Here is a 17,091-nt window from a genome sequence, read left to right as displayed (position 1 = left end):
AAGTCAGCTTTGTCCGCTTCACACTTGTATTAAAAATGTAAAAATGCAGATATTTCTACCTATTCAAGATAGTCTAGCGAAAAAAAAAACAGCCCCATATTTCAATTATATTCTATTCTCTTCAATTCTATTTTATTCTATTCAAATCTATTAACTTCCTTGCCAACTATAGATAAGATTCAAACTGATTTCTTTGTGTGTACACAAAAAAACACTTTACATTAACATGCTGTCTCTGGACAACACAGCGTGTTGCAGTTCATCAAGAAATACTTGCTCGCTCTTTATAAAACTGCAGCCTCATGTTGCAGTTGTTCTGTGGATTAAGTGAAAATACTAAATAAGGTTCTTTTAGCTGCAAGCAAAACTGAACCAGCTGGTGTTTCCAGTCTTCATGCTCTGATAATATTTACTTTATGGTCTTGTTCTCTCTACAGTCCTCAAACCAGTCTGTTCCCACTAGGTCAAGCTGTTGTTGTCAAACCTATTTTTAAGAATATAAACTAATTATTTTAGATACGCTTCAGAGATGCTAAAAGGTAGAAGATAAGAGATTATTTTACTTGGCAAACTATAATTAAGAGATACCGAGTGTGACACTTGAAGTGATTGTGGTGTCCATGTTCTCCCGTGCGCCTGGCGGGTCAGAGGAAGGGTCAGTACCAGATCCTGCAGGTGTTGTCTTTGCTGCCTGTAGTGGAGCACACACACAAACAGGTGGCTGCACAGAAGGACACAGCTGCATGCTTCTCATCTAAAATATGCAATTAAGCAATTTCACCGGCTGCCGAGCAGAAGTTTACGCCCTGGCCACATTTCAACAGAGCGTGCCCGTCATGTTGATGCCAGGCCGTGGGACCCGGCGTTATATATACGGTACCTGTAATGATGGTGTCGCCCTCGTAGTTGAAGACGCAGGAGAAGATCTCGTCGGTGTGCCCCTCCAGGACCTGCAGGCAGGCTCCAGACCGGGCGTCCCACAGGCGAGCTGTCTTGTCGGCGCTGGCAGTCAGGACCCGGGTGCCCTGGGGGCTGAAGCAGATCTACCAAGAGAGGCAGGAGGGTTGGCTGTGTGGGACGTGAGCGACAGGGTGCTGAGTAGGACAGTATCGCAGCACACTGTCACACTGTCAGCAGCGATACTGCTCTGAGGTCAGTCAACTTAAAGAAAAGAACAAATAAATTACTTAAAGAGGATGAAGACAATGAGTGAATGAATATCAAGGCAGAAGCTGTTATAGTGTTTTTATTCTTTCTATCAGCTAGGAAAAGGAAATGATGAATAAATTAAATTGTTTCTCACTCGCCATGAAATGAAATGTGTTTTTATTAAAACTGAGTGCAAGGAGCAACCTGGGAAAGGAAATGGAGAAATGACTAAGAGAAGAAGCTGACAAAGATGGAAGATTGCAGGAAGAAAAGAGTAGAAGCTATGACAGGTTATGAGACAGGAAATGGTGGATTCAAGTGAACAAAAAGAAGAAAAATACAAAAGTATAGGAACAAAGTCTAAATAAATAAATAGAAGAATATTGTTTATTCCATATTGTGTCTTCATTCTGACTTCTTTTCACAAACACTTCATTCACACATCAGTCATTCAACCATATGAAGTTGAGGAGTGTATTATTAAATGTTAATATTGTGGTGCCTCGCCAGAGCCTGTCTGAGCTCGATTCCCTTTATTCTGATGGATGATGAGCAGTCCTGTTCTGTTGAGAACCAACCTGTGAGGAGTTTGCATGTTTCCCCTTCTGCTTTCTTCCCACATCCAAAAAGCCTGCAGTTGAGGTTTATTACAGATTCTAACTTGCTTATAGGTGTTTTTTGTTGTGTCTGTTTGTGTTGACGTGTTAATGTCATGGTAGGTGTCACCCGCAGTCAGCTTGGACTGGCTCCGGTGCCCTTTGACCCAGTAGGCTGTACGGTAGCTCTCTCTCTCTCTCTGTCTCTCTCTGTCTGTCTTTCTTCTAGTTGTCAGTCTGCCTGGTTGTTCTTGGCCTTGTCTGAGGGTCTGAGGGTGTCTGTGGCTGCACAGTGTTTTTCCTTTCACAGAAAATCTCTCTCAAGTCTGCAGAGTGAAGCAGTTGTGCAATGTGAGCACAAGAAGGAAAAACAAGAAAAGAAAAGCTGCACCTGCAGTTTTTCTTTTCTCCCCATGTCAGTCCAGTAGTTGACTATAGTTGGCCTCCCAGCAACAAAAGAAACTAACAACTGATACAAATAAAATCATTGACAGAAATGTTCACTTCCTGAATATTTTTGTCACCCTCTGTTTTGTCGTGGTCGGGTTTTTTTTCCCCACACATATTTAAGCTTCACACAGATAAACGCTGAGTACAACATTCAGTGGGTCATATGTTTTCCTCTTACAATTTTAAAAATGCATGACACAGCTTGTTTCATCTTTTCTCTTTTTTGTGAGAGGAGAAATAACTGACACAAAGACTGACCAAAAACTAGGATTTCGGGAGTGAGCAGAATGAGGAGTTTAAAAAAATCAATACATCGGAGAGACAGCTCTGCTGCTTTGAGCCAAAGTAGAAGAGACAAGATGAAGATAAAGTTGAGATGTACGGCATGCAGGAGAGATGGTAGACTGTAGGTAACAGGATGCTCAGGGTGGAGTTACCAGATCTTTAGGGAGCTTATGGATGCAGTGTGGGAGAACATGCAGGTAACTGGTGTGAGGAAAGAGAAGATGGAGACGGAGAGTAACGGAGGGAGAAGGTTCACTGTGGAAACCCCCGGAAAACCCCCAATGTGGAAAGGATTCATTGTACAAGCATCGGCGTTCAAAAATAAAGAGGGCCTGAAAATGTGTAGATATTCTTATGCACACCAGAATTCACATCGAAAAATGCATCCAGGAAACGGTTTGTTATTGACAGCTTATCATTTATATTTCCATAAAAGAGGAAGAGGGAAAAAACTAGATTTCAAAAGGTAGAAGAGAGCCCCTCCCAAAAAACAAATACAAAATAAAAAGCTTACTGGGAAAGATACAAAAATGGAAGAAGTCAGTGAAGAAAAATGGTGGAGAAGGATGGAGGGGAGGGAGGGGGAGAAATGTCCTGTTAGGGGGAGATTAGTGTCATAATCCCCTGGAATCATCCTCCATCCAGCCTATTTATTACTGTCTGATGTGTTTCAGTAAACACATACAGAGGAACCCTCTGAGCCGGAGCCTGTAGGAGAGCCATCTGCGCAGAGTGTTACACCTGACAAACAGTCAATGCCTAAAATCATTTAAAAAAAAAAGAAAAAGGTCAGCGTGGGGCCAAACAAACTCTGCTAATAGCAGGATATTATGCAGAGGCTTCACAATTCTTAACAAGGATCTGGGATTAGTTTTAATAGTGTAAAATGTGTTGAGCAATAACACAAAGTTGGACCCTGTTCACATGTGACACAGAACACACCGAGGGACTCCAGTTACTGTGTTTCAACATTAAACTCTGAACCATGAACCTATAAAAGTAGATAAACAGAAGTATCCGATCTCAAGCCTTGAAAATTCAACATTACTGTTCTGTAACAGTCTCATCTACAGTCAAACCACAGCTTGTACATGTGGCTCCTATAGTGACAATATCACTTGTTTATGAGTCAGAATTTTGCTTTATTCAAGATGATCCCAGCAGACGATGGGAGACAGCGTGGAACACCCAGTGATATGCAGAATTTTAAAACCATTTAAAACAAGATTGGAAAACCTCAAGGATATTCTGTTCCCCCAAAAAGGCCGTCATATGACAGTGGACTGCCTTTTCAGGTATTTTTAAGCAATTTTGGAAATGGGTCAAAAATTAGAGAGGACTGTGGCGTCCAAGCCTGGTTTTTTGAATCAGAGGCTGCACTGTCGCATGTTTGAAACCTTTAGGGAGCGCACCTGAAGATAGAGTACTCTTGACAACTGCCAGAACAGATGGCCTGACAGTGGAAAAAAACCTCTGAAGAGTCGAGGGGGAATGGCACCGTTTGGGGAAACTGAGAGTTTTGGACAAACAATGATCTTCAGTCGGAGAGTTAGAGGAACAGGCTCAAGCTGGTCCAAGACAGCAGAGCGAGGGATGAAGGATCAGGCACAGGAGGTGAAATTAGAGATCTGTTGACAGCAACTTCTTCCACAAACAGCTTAAAGTTTCACAAACAGGTCATGAGGATTCACGGCGTACCCTCTGTAGAGCATTATGGAGCGACTCAATAGTCTAACAACATGTGAGGCTGTGACAAATTCAGAGAATAAGTGCAAAATCTTTTCTCTTGTCATCTCTCACAGTGGTCTGATAACAGCGCCAGCCGTCCCTCGGTGTTTTTAAGAGATACCTGTAGTTTGTCCTTTTCCCTTCTGCGTTCAGCCCCGCAGCGTCTGACGGCATCAGAAAGAACACTTTTAAAATGCTCCTGAGTCTCTTTAATCCATGATTTGAGGGACTGTTCAGGTTAACGTGTGCCAACTGGAACCACTGATGGAAAGCTAGGTTATTTAGAGTCATTGTAAAAAGGAGGGATTCAGGGTCAAATTCTAAAATACTGCTCTTTTAGTTTATAGTAGATGGTGAGGAAAAAAAACCTTTCATCCTGAATTGTAAAGGTCAGTGAAATATTAACCTCTGAATGAATGTTACTTTAGTGGTATAACATTCCCTGTAGATGCACGCTTAAGGTTATATGAATTACCTTAGAGATCTCTCCTTCATGGCCCTCCAACTTCACGAGACACTTGTGTGTGGCTGTACTGAAAACTCGCGCTGTACCTAAAAGAGAGAGAAATCACCAAGGTTTTTAGAACACACACACCACTTCTCACTCTGAAAATGTTGTTTTTGTGGCAGAAACTTCAACAAGTAATTAATCAATAACTGAAACAAGGATTGAGAACATTTTTATGTCATTTTTATAAGTCTAAATTGTCTTAACTTATGAAGCAAATTGCTTCAGCAGTCTGAAAGGGATCACCCCTCCCACCCCGGGACTGTAAAATAATCGACTCTAACAGACGAGCCACAGCCATCCCAAGAGTGAAACGGTAACTTCTCAAGAAACGTGATCTGTTTTATGGATTATTATCTTACCCTCGGCAGAGGCAGTCGCAACAAACTGTCCGCTTAAATCAAAACACACATCCAACACCTCTTCCTTGTGTCCGACCAGGGTCGCCAAACACTTTCCACTGACCGCCTCCCATAACTGAGAAAAACAGCATGCACAGATATCACAGAAACATACATGTGCCAGAGCTGCAATCACACACATTCAAGACCAGGGAAGACACAAGCGCATGGAAATACAGCCTGATGAAGTGTGCTTGCTGTCTGAAGTGATATTACTTTAGTGACCTCCCCTTGGGGGAAGCAGTGAGGTGGAAAATTCTTATAAGCGTGACTCATCTTGGTATAATTAAAGAATCGGGATTAAAAATTTTGCTCCTGAAATGATGGAGACCTGAGAGACAGGAGGTGGGGAAGAGATGGGATGTGAGAAATGAAAGCGAGCAAATTTAAATGACAGGAGTCATCCGTCTTGAATGTGTATATGCTGGAAACAGCTTGCAGATGGAGGTAATGCTGGATCGCTCCAGCTTTTTCAAAGGCATGCTTCTCAGCCTATAAAGAAATCCAGAGTGGAAAAAAATACCACAAAGGCCAAATAAAAACAAGTTTTTAAGTCACTGGACTGATTATAGCTCACCTTGCAGGTTTTGTCAATGGATCCAGAGACTATGAGAGAGCAATCCCAGTTAAATTGAACATTACTGATTTCTCCTACATGGCCAATCAGGGTGCGAACGCGCCTGAGGAAAACACGCAGAAAAGGTGAGCAAATAATCAGCTGTGCAGAATTGGTGTGTCATATTGTACGTACACCACGTGACAAAGACATGCACTCATCAAGCCAAATAAAGCAACGGGGAAAATGGAGTCTGACCTCCCTGAAGCGACGTCCCATATTGCAACTGTGTGGTCGAAGGAGCCTGTGACCAGCTGACTGCCCACCGTGTCAAAGCACAACGAGAGGACCTCTGCCGTATGACCCTGGAGGGGATAAAAGACAAAACATTGTCCTGTGCAGTCTCACTTTCTTATGGTAGCTCATTTTCTCTCTCTCTTTCTCTGTTTCCCACATTCAAAGTTTATTTATTACCTTCACCACAAAGGTTAGACTTTCTGTCTGGTTTGTCAGCAGGATTCCAAAAAAAAACTGCATGAAATTTGACGAAAGGATGCCAGAAAAGAACCACAACATGCCTCTGATATTCATTTTCCATTTCCATGTCGCGAGGCAGAGGATTTCACAAACCAAACCCAAACCTCTGAAAATACAGTGCATGGTAGACAAGTCCAGTGGTGGAAATGAACGGGCGGCTGTACAAAAATGACAAAAATGTGCAGGTGCCGGTTGGTTTAATTTAACCCTAGTAACACCAGACAAATATAGTTATTGTGTGTTCAGATTTGCACATCACAGAACAGCTATTGGACTCCATCCATTTGTTTTTTTACCCTCTCTATTCATGTCCAAGCCAAAGGGGGCTGCAACTGATGCTCACTAAGGCCAACATGCAAGAAGCAGTCTGAACTGGTTCCATCAGCAAACTCACAGAAAAACAAAATCAACAAAGCTGTTTATAACTGTGTGAACAAGCATGTCCAGACATAAAACCTCCCCAAAGAACATAAAGAATTGACTTGAACAATTTAACCTTTATATTCCTATTCGGTCCCCTGTATAGAGAAGGACTCCATATTTGACATATTTGTCAACTGTAAAGACATAATCAAAATGCAGAAAGGTGTCCCAGTTTAGACTTCAGATTTAGTCCTTGTTAGACGGCTGCCAACATGACGGAGCCTTTATAGTGTGAAGTTTTGAAGGAACAGTAAATGAAGAGAGAGACGCTGACGCCGCACCAGTCCCACCATGGACCCACGTGTTATCTGCACATCAAAGAGGCCTCGCTATTCCCCAAAGAGAAGGTTATCAGCACCTTATTATAGAGAGTTACAGCTATATATTCCCCTACAGACTTGTGGACATGTGAAGTGGTAAAATGCTGGCTATCAACAGCAATTTAATTCAGGGATAATGACTCTTTAAATTAATTAAAAGTTAATCAAAGCATAATAAATGAATGCCTGTGAGTAACAATGCCAGAAAGTGAGAGAGGCAGCGGAATAGAGCAGGTCAAAAACAACTCACACTCAGAGTTGCCACCTCCTCCCCACTCTTCACGTCCCACAGCTTGGCAGTGGCGTCCATGCTGCCTGTAGCCACCAGGGTACTCTGGGGGTTGAATGCCAGGCACACCTACACAACACATAAATGCTCTTTTATTTATGTGCTTGATGTATTTTTATATCAATATGCAGTTTAAAACTACTGAACTATTTGATGTGCTGCTATAAAAAAAATGATGCACAATAGTGAGTATATTCTATAGTGTGTATTAGATGTAAACTGTCAAAGGACAAATAATCACACGTACTATTTCTGCCGTGTGCCCGTGAAAAGTGTGAAAACATTTGCCCGTCTCTGCACACCACAGTTTGCAGGTCTTATCAAAAGAGCCGGAAGCAATCTTGTCTCTAAGTTTAATGAAGAGGAAAAAGGCAAGTTAATAGTCAGTTTTGAGATTAAAACCCTCCTTTTGAATACCAAATAGAGCAAATTAATTCTAATATGCTGTGAAAGTGCTGCTGGAACGGCTCATTACCCATAGGGGTTGTTGAATGCAATCGCATACACAACGTTTCTGTGGCCCTCCAGCGTGCGCAGCTCTGTGCCCGAAGCCGTGTCCCAAATTCTGCATGTTCTGTCATAACTTCCCGTGATAAACCTGCACAGTGTGGCAAAGAGGACACAATGCAGCAAAACACACTTTACTTTATAATCTCCAGAGAGCCAGACCTCTCTCCCAAAACTTACCTTGATCCAGATTTGTTAAAGGCAATGTTTGTCAGAGGCAGGATGTGAGCCTTAAGCTCCTGGAAAACACACCAAAGATTATGAGTCAATAGAACTTTCAAAACTGTTAAGTTTTAGACTTCATTCACCCTAAAAATTTTCCTTTTTATTTCTATACACACAGTGACCAGATGTGTATACATTATCCTGGCTATAAAATAAAAAATAATTTTGTATCGACAGACAACATAGATCAATACTTTCTAATCTCTTGTCATGTTGTGAACCCTGACCTCTACCTAACAATGAGCATGTATTTCTGGATCACCTCATTAAAATCTAGGCTGGAGACTAATTCTGGTCCTTAGTAACCAAACCACTGCTGCTCTCTAGTGCCTCTTTCAAGCACTGACTATTTAATTTCACCTCTTAAACTGCCTCATTTCCACAGATCTAAATGAGATTCATGAAATCGGGGAGTTAATATACTGCTATGATTACCTGACAGTGAGTCTGACACTTCTTTTTTACAGGTCATTTCAACTACAGGTAAAAATGAACCTGTATCAATGTAGTACCTCATCTTGCAACACTTTGGTGCACATTGGACTTCAGTGACACAGATGTACTGTATTCAACTGTTCATATACTACAGATTTGAACCGTAACAGCATTAATGATTCTTTTTTCAGCTTCTAGTGAGAACATTTAATGACAGAGTAAAGAGACAGTTTAAGCAAAATACTGTACAGATGAATATGCAACAGAACAGGAATAATCACACTGATATTAGTGGCCTAGTGAATGAATGAATGGGTGAATGGTTCTCATATATAAGGGTTTATCAATGTGAAATCATCTGAAAGTGTGTGTGGTTTCTGACCTTGCAGAAACAGAATCGGTGGTGGTCCTGCTGGCCCAGTTTCTGCTGGAGTCTAAGGACCAGCTGTTTGACCTGCTCAGCCCTTGATTCAGTGATCAGAGGCTCTGACAGCCTGATTTCTGTCACCATCTCATCTGGATCTGATCTAAAAGGAAGCCAATATCGATACATGAAAAAAATGACTAAATAAATAAATACATACATAAATACATAAATGCATAAATACATAAATGATTAGAGAAAATCTAAAAGTTTCATATCATTTTTAATCAATTGTTATCAAATAGAAACTAAGAAAATTGTCTAAAATATAATCCAAGACACAAATATCTGTCTCAAACGTAACAATTTGGAGGAAATGTGACTTTGAAATACCCGGATTTAGGCAGATCAAACTCACGCACTGTGTAGTCAAATCCAAAAGATCGATTGATTTGGTTCTCAAATCACCTCCTTTCTCATATTCCAGGATAATGCCTGAAAAGAAAACAATGAGCGAAACAAGAGGAAAAACTTTCACAGAAAACAAACAGACGCACTTGTGTAACTTTTCAACGAGATTATAGATGACGTCACGGCTGAAAGAGCGCGCAGAAAGTTTTGAACGTTCGAGTTTAGAATAATCTCTCCGCGTTACCTGGTGGATAATATCTCAGATAAAACCGCTTCAGTTTCATGCTGTCGCTTTTCCAGCTCAGCTCTCGTCACATGTCAACAAGCCGCTGCCATGACAACCAAGAGACCCACCGGGGACGCGCATGCGCCTTAGAAACACAAATGAATACACGAAATAATTCAAAGTTTAATTTTAAGAACAAGACATGATATAATGTGTGAAAAAAAAGTCTTGATATAAACAAGTACCAAGTTACACTAGATAAGTAGAAAAAAAATGAAGACAGATATTGATTTTGAACAGATTATTTCAAGAAAGATCCCCAACCTCCGAGGGGAATGGTCATTCTGGTGCTAATATGACAAAATATCTTTTTATTATTTCTGTATTGTGCCTTAGTGTGTCTGTATTTCTTGAGATTGCACAATCCAAACTCATATCTATGGACCCAGTGGGAGATATGACAAGTGTCATGATTTGTGCTCTTATTTTCGTTTTCTTTTCTTATTTTGTGTAACTAATTCCAATTTTCTCATGTGCAGTTACTTGGCGATTTGTTGTCAACTTGATGCTATTTACAGGCGGCTCTCCCTTCATATTACACAATCAATCTGTCAAAAACCAAAAACAATAAATTCATTACACTTTAACAGCTGATTGCCTGTTTATTCCATCACTTGGAGTTGAGCCGTTTTTTTTTCTGAAAAGGTCAAAGTCTATTGCCATTAAAGTGTGGCAAAACCACGTGCTGATCGTAAAGATTATGTGTGTGTATTCAAGCTACTGATGAGCACTGATACCTCAAGGAGCTTCAGAGCACTTAGGGAAGTCAAGTTCTGATTTTGGACTGGAGGAACTACAGTAAACCAAGCAAAACCTTCAGAATTCCCTCTGTGATTTTAGCATGGGGTGCTGGACCACACTCAAGTCGTCTGGGTGGGTTTATCCCACAGCAGTCCTGTCACTCTATGGCTTTTTTGCCAACTGCAGAGTGGCAGAGCCCTTCCTGACACCATATCTAATTGGACCGCACAAGAACATCTCTGAAGAAGTGGTAAGGACCGCAAACACACACATTATCTCAAGATGTACACATAAAGGTAATCTGTGCTTATCTGTATTTAACAAGTCACCACATTATCTTTATTTCATGCCACTGAAGACAGACTTAGTACTTTCTGTACTAGTAAACAAGATATGGATGTCTGTATCTGAATTGATCAGCAACTGTGTTCTGTGTTGTTTACTGTTTCCTCACAGGTGACCAACTACCTATTTCCAATATGGACATATTCTTACCTGGCTTTCCTATTCCCTGTTTTCCTTCTCACTGACTTCCTGAGGTACAAGCCCATCATTACACTACAGGGGCTTTTTCTCGTGACCAACTATCTGCTGCTCTGCTTTGCCCCAGGTCTGGCTGCTATGACCTTCCTCCAGGTCAGTTTAAGACCATTCTTCCAAAAATGAAGAGAGAACATGATTTCAATGTGTATGCATGATAAACACAACAACGTGACCGACCAACATGTAAACCTAATCAGAGTTAAAACTGTCTTATTACTAGGTAAACTACGCAGTAGTGACCTCTACAGAAGTGGCCTACTTCTCTTACATTTACAGTGTGATTCCAGTTGAGCATTATCAACGAGCCACTGGCTACCTGCGCAGTGCCATGCTGGCTGGATATACAATCGGTGCCAGCCTTGGCCAAATGCTCATTTCCCTTGCAGGTTGGTTTTTTTTAATCAATTAAAATCAAGAATAACGCACGTATGTAGTATATGTCTGCACAGATGCATACAAAAACTGATTTCCAAACATTTATGAGATTGCTTGGGACAGAAGTTGAGCAAGCACTGACTAATTATCAATATTCAACAGGGATGGACTATTTCTACATCAATGCCATCACTCTGGGGATTGTCAGCATAGCGTTTCTTGTCTCGTTCTGGTTGCCCATGCCAAAAAGAAGCCTGTTCTTCAAAGGGAAAAATGCTGCAGCTGTGGGCTTGCAGTCCCAGCAGGAGGAGGGGCCGCTGGGAGAGAAAAGGCCCGAGGACCCGGAGACGGATGGGAATGAAGGAGGCTGTGGGAAAGACAAGATGGAGGATAATATCAGAGTTGCCTGGTTCAGTCGGGAAAATGTGATGGCTGCGGGACATCTACTCTGGCAAAGCTTCAAGGAGTCCTACTCTTCCAGGCATTGTTCTGTTTCTATTCATAACAGACATGAATCAACACTCATTGTGGCTTCAGTGTAATGTGTTCTAATAATCGCCACCATGCAGGCAGTTGATATACTGGTCCCTGTGGTGGGCTCTGGCCACAGCTGGCTATGTGCAGGTCTTCAACTACATCCAGCTGATGTGGGACCACATAGAACCATCTGCCACGTCGTCCGTCTACAACGGGGGAGTGGAGGCGGCGTGCTCACTTGTAGGTAAGACTTAGAAATTGGTTCAACAAAACATGGAAATCTACTTTTGAACTGTGTGCGTTCCATATTCCCACAGTAGTATGGAGGAATGATCAAAAACAGGAGAGCAGATTGCAGCAGAAACCACATTATACTGAGCGAAATAAATATTTAATGATGCCATTAGAAGCTGCAATGTTTGATGTAAAACACAAACCTGTAAAAATTGTAATTGGAAGGAAAAACAACCCTGCTGTGCTTGATTGTACATAGTAAACAGATGATGCACATTGGTTTTGAGAGAGGATAGCACCATGATGCAGTTGGCTTCTGGTCAACTTGGCTCAGCATGAGAGGGAAGAAGAGTAATTGGTTTCATTCGGAAGATAGAGTTAAAAGGTATTGGATTCTCTGATTATTGCTGATAGCCAATTCCAGGAGCTGAGTTAAAGTTATTCATCATTTTAAGAAGGTGCTGCGAAGGCCAGTAAAGGCAAGCGCACGCTCAAGGTTTTGTTTGGAGGCCTCTCTACCGACGTTGAAGAAAGGAGCTGCAGCGATAGGATTAATGAATGAATCAGTAAATTACAAATACAGGGACGCGGTGGCACACTTGGAGGTTATATCCACTGGAACAACAGATTAATTACTTCATTTTTCTTCTTCATGGGCCAGGCGCCGCCGCAGCCTTCTCTGTGGGCTACATCAAGGTGACCTGGACGGTGTGGGGGGAGCTGGCCTTAGGGCTGTTTTCAGCAGTGGGGTCAGGCGCTGTGTTTCTCATGGCGTTCACCAGCAGTATCTGGGTCTGCTACACTGGCTACGTGCTGTTTAAATCCTGCTACATGTTTCTCATCACCATCACCACGTAAGTTTGTAATAAAAGTCTTAAATCCTGTTCGACGATCAATACTGTGCTCAAGCTCGGGCTGGTGTAATAAAACGCTTCTCCTCCGTCGTGGAACGTCATTAAGGCTTCTGAGTGGCTCCAAATTCAGTCTGCAGCAGAGGAAAAACAACCCGAGACGTACCACAGAGTCTTGATTTTTACATGATTAAGTCTGTTTGATTTTACATGAAGAGAAAGAAAGAACCAAGCCAGATTGCACCCTCAGCATACAAATATTCTCAACAGCCCTCTTTGCAAGTTCCTCCAAAAACTGTTCTGAATTGAAAGGTTATTCACATCACGTAGTGATTACTCTCTTACTAATATTCTTTTGAATTTTGCATTTACCCTTTGAAACTATAGGCCTTGAGTTCACCTTTTGCTGGAAGGTGGTATATTCTTCTGCGCTGATAAGCTGCTGAGTCTCTACTTTCGTTTGTTGATTAATTTGTGTGCAACAAAGTGGCAAGTGGGCTCACGAAATAACGTTATCTGGATTCTGGTGTCGTCACACTGTAATTCGCGTAGATGTTGGAGTTGTGTTTGTGAGAGTATATAACACCTCAGCCATATGAATACATGACTGAATGGGTGAAGGTACAAAAAGAAAACAATTCTGATCTGCTTTTAACACTGTGTGTTTACAGATTTCAGATTGCTTCCAATCTGTCCATGGAGTGTTACGCCTTGACGTTTGGGATCAACACCTTTGTGGCCCTCCTGCTGCAGACAATCATCACTTTCATTGTCGTTGATGAAGCTGCATTGGGACTAGATGTTGTGACTCAGGTACGACCATAATGCACGTGTTACCAGAGATTTTCAACTGATTATGTGGGTCAAATCAGCAAATCAAGACAGCAGGCAGCCTGTTGTTGACCTTCATGAGTACGCGGTGACACCTGGTGGTTGCTATCCGCTGTTGCATGCAGAAGTAATGGAGATCAGCGGATACAGTGAAAGGTGATACATTTCCCTCTCTCTTTGTGCAGTTCATCATATATGGAAGCTATTACGGTGCCATCTCACTCCTCTTCCTCATTCGAGGGGCCTACACAGCCTGTAAGAGCTGCCACCGCCGCCCCGAGGAAGTAGAAGACAAGGCGCAGGAGTCCAGCGCAGAAGTGATCTCTGCAGAGCGTTTCTGAAAACTTTTGATGTTCTATTTGTTTATATGAATAAAACTAAACCTGAACAGCATGACTACCTGCTGCTAAATGCTACCGGTGTGATTCATAACCTTTTTCTGCAACTTAAAGAGAAAGGAAGCACAGTGCAACGATTCCTGCTCAGAGATTTGTTCACTGGACTGTCACCAAGATTGTGCTGCTCTTTGACCGGGTTGTTCATTGACAAAATATCAACCCTGAGGCAGCCTGTGGAGGGAGGCAAGACCTAGGAAGGTACACACCAAGGAACACACACACACACACACACACACACACACACACACACACACACACACACATACCCAAAACAAGTAGGCTACAACAACATGGAGGCGGTGAAGAGGTGGAAGTCAAGCTGGAGATATCCAACTACTCTGCTGTGCATCTATGGATTCTTCAGCACAGTTAAACCTCTGGAGCCTTTTCTTATCCCATTCCTGACCGGACCGGATAAGAATCTGACCATGGAAGAGGTAAGAAAGCAAAGTGTACATCATGTCAGTAATTCATGTTCATCTGGTGCTCGAACTGAAAGGTCTTGGGTAGATTTTTTTTATTGTTTTTACAATATACGTACCAGTAAGCATTAAACATGTAAACAGTATTGTTTTTCTCAATTTGTAAAAGTCTGCTTGCATTCATGAAACAAATGATTTATTGCAATAAAGCAATAACACTTTGACATGACATGAAATGACTGCACAGTTCTTTTCCCACCAGGTTAACAATGAGATTTTCCCAGTCTGGACCTACTCCTACCTGTGTGTGCTGGTGCCGGTGTTCCTGCTGACCGACTGGCTGCGTTACAAGCCTGTGGTGGTGTTCCAGTGTGTTATGCTCTTCATCACGACAGCACTGCTGCGGTGGACAGCGGCTGTGGCGGCCATGCAGGTCATGCAGTTCTTCTACGGGGTGGTCACAGCCAGCGAGGTGGCCTACTTCTCCTACATCTACAGGTGATGCAGCGTTATGTCAGATGTGATGGGTTTCGATGGTGCACCTCTGGTGTGACATTTTGCGCGTGCTGTCGTTACAGTGTGGTGGACCTGAAGAGATATCGGAGGGCCACCTCTTACAGCCGCAGCATCCAGCTGCTGGGCTACACTGTGGGCTCCGTGCTGGGTCAGCTGCTCGTCAGCTTTGACCTCTTGTCCTACAATAACATCCTCGTCCTCACCATGGTTCTTACTGCCGTTGCTCTCTTCACTTCACTCTTCCTGCCAATGCCCCAGCGAAGCATGTTCTTCCATCAGAAGCAGAAAACACCACAGGAGCAAGGTGATGGGATGTCAGAAGCAAGAAAACACTCAGGTATCTCAAAGATATCCCTGGATGAAGTAAAGAAAGAGGACGAAAAAAAACCAGAGGAAGACGGTGAAAAAGGACTCAGAGAAAGTGGACCTGTCACTGAGGAGCTGGGAAACCCCAATAATGCAAAAACCTGCAGCAAAGTTCTCCTCCAGCTGTGGAGGGACTTCAGAGAGTGCTACTCGTCCCGGCAGCTCCTGTACTGGTCTGTGTGGTGGGCACTGGCCACATGTGGCTACAACCAGACGGTCAACTACGTCCAGGTGAAACAACGCAAAGCATCAGCATCCTGCAGTCCTCACTCACAACAGCATGACAGCCTGCTTAACAATGTGTAGGCCCTTCTTTTTCCAACCACAGCAGCTCCAACCCATTCAGGCATGATCTCTGAAGATCTTGAAGGTGCACTTTTGGTTTTTATTCTTCAGCAGCAAGAAGAAGCAGCAGATTTTTTTGAAGTTGTGTGAATTGTGAAAATTATGCTTTTCCTTTCTTGAAGCGCTAGACACTGCCGAGTGGAAACACAACAGCTGTTTCCAGAGAAGATCTAATTCAGTTGTCTCACCTTCACATCATAGCCCTTGACATACTTGCGAGAATCCTTTTGCCTAACAGTTTTGCTGTTTCCAACACATCCGAAGAGCTTTAAAGACAAAAAATCTTTGGCTTTCTCCTGATATTTTCCACCATGATGCAGAGACAGCCAGTGGTCCTGCTACAGCAGATATAACAAACTTCACTACTAATCTGAATAGTGAAATGAGGATTACATAAAATGGTCTTTGATTTAAAAAAAAAAAAAAAATTGAATGTTGAACCACTTAATGCTGGTTAGTTCTTAACCACTAAGCATATTGTGCTTTTGATGTGAGATAAGACAAGATCTAAAATCTTAAACTGTTATTTTATCCCATGCAGGTACTGTGGGAGCACGTGGAGCCTTCTCAGAATTTCACCATTTATAACGGAGGCGTGGAGGCTGCATCCAACCTGTTGAGTAAGAACCGGCTGATAAGGTTTACAGTCGAGAGCTAAAACTATAAAACTAAGGAATTAATAAAAATTGCGTAAGTCTTGCCTAATTACCTGTGTTTTCTACCGAAGTCACCCTAACGCAGCATGTGTCACAGGTGCTGCCACTGCCTACGGCATCGGCTTCACCGACGTGCGGTGGGAGCAGTGGGGCGAGCTGGCCCTCGGGGGCTTCTCCGGACTGGGGGCGGTCGCACTCTTCCTCATGACGTTCATCGGCAACATCTGGGTGTGCTACGTCGCCTACGTCGTCTTCAAGTGTCTGTACATGCTGCTGATAACAATCGCCATGTAAGTGTAGCGCTGGATATTACTTGTAGGTTTGAGTGTGTGTGACCTGCCTTCAACTATAGTCAGGTCATGATTCATGACGCTGAAAATAAGCGATGCTTCTCCTAGGTATCAGCTTGCAGCTGACCTGTCAATGGAGAGATATGCGCTCGTCTTTGGTGTAAACAACTTTGGAGCTCTGGCTCTACAGACAGTTCTCACTTCTGTTGTGGTTGACAGTGGAGGACTGGGCCTGTCCATCATTCCTCAGGTAAGACCCCAAACCTCTCTGTGGAAGAAGCATTTGTGCCAATTTAAACATTAAAAAAAACCAAAAAAACATTTTAACTGTGACCTTTTTCCCTCCCTCACAGTTTACCATTTACTCAAGCTACTTCTCGGTCATCTCTGTGGTTTTCTTACTTCGAGGAGTGTTCAGTGTCTGGAAAGCACAGAGAAATAGAGGAAAGGCGACATCTTCAGACAAACACAACTCATCTGATTTGGAAGACAGACTGTGATCTCCTGGTGAGCAGAAACTACAATCTGGTGTGTTACTGTAATTCTGTGTCAGCTTAAAAACAACTGGAAATAACA

General features: G+C 42.6%; 3 protein-coding genes across 3 annotated transcripts; 2 read left to right on the top strand and 1 right to left on the bottom strand.

The window, feature by feature from the left end:
- Nucleotides 1-595: 595 nt before the first annotated feature.
- Nucleotides 596-9,516, bottom strand: daw1 (dynein assembly factor with WDR repeat domains 1). Its single transcript, XM_030109207.1, has 13 exons — nucleotides 9,429-9,516; nucleotides 9,196-9,268; nucleotides 8,792-8,936; nucleotides 7,930-7,988; nucleotides 7,718-7,840; nucleotides 7,490-7,589; nucleotides 7,204-7,311; nucleotides 5,932-6,038; nucleotides 5,695-5,797; nucleotides 5,079-5,193; nucleotides 4,684-4,760; nucleotides 881-1,043; nucleotides 596-691 (listed from the first exon to the last, which is right to left on the bottom strand). Exons 1-13 carry the CDS (start codon nucleotides 9,466-9,468, stop codon nucleotides 657-659), a joined length of 1,248 nt encoding a protein of 415 aa, XP_029965067.1. The 5' UTR covers nucleotides 9,469-9,516; the 3' UTR covers nucleotides 596-656.
- Nucleotides 9,517-10,311: 795 nt separating this feature from the next.
- On the top strand, nucleotides 10,312-13,863 carry slc19a3b (solute carrier family 19 member 3b). Its single transcript, XM_030109206.1, has 8 exons — nucleotides 10,312-10,461; nucleotides 10,668-10,847; nucleotides 10,975-11,140; nucleotides 11,292-11,620; nucleotides 11,703-11,850; nucleotides 12,502-12,694; nucleotides 13,363-13,504; nucleotides 13,708-13,863. Exons 1-8 carry the CDS (start codon nucleotides 10,312-10,314, stop codon nucleotides 13,861-13,863), a joined length of 1,464 nt encoding a protein of 487 aa, XP_029965066.1.
- Nucleotides 13,864-14,207: 344 nt separating this feature from the next.
- Nucleotides 14,208-17,015, top strand: slc19a3a (solute carrier family 19 member 3a). Its single transcript, XM_030107664.1, has 7 exons — nucleotides 14,208-14,357; nucleotides 14,605-14,840; nucleotides 14,921-15,455; nucleotides 16,111-16,189; nucleotides 16,323-16,515; nucleotides 16,624-16,765; nucleotides 16,869-17,015. The coding sequence occupies exons 1-7, from the start codon at nucleotides 14,211-14,213 to the stop codon at nucleotides 17,013-17,015; spliced, it is 1,479 nt and encodes a 492-aa protein (XP_029963524.1). The 5' UTR covers nucleotides 14,208-14,210.
- The last annotated feature ends 76 nt before the right edge of the window (nucleotides 17,016-17,091 follow it).

The sequence above is a fragment of the Salarias fasciatus genome, chromosome 14, assembly GCF_902148845.1.
Source record: "Salarias fasciatus chromosome 14, fSalaFa1.1, whole genome shotgun sequence".
Lineage (NCBI taxonomy): Eukaryota > Metazoa > Chordata > Actinopteri > Blenniiformes > Blenniidae > Salarias > Salarias fasciatus.
Note: the sequence above shows the minus strand (reverse complement) of the source record. Positions and strands in the feature narration are given on the sequence as shown.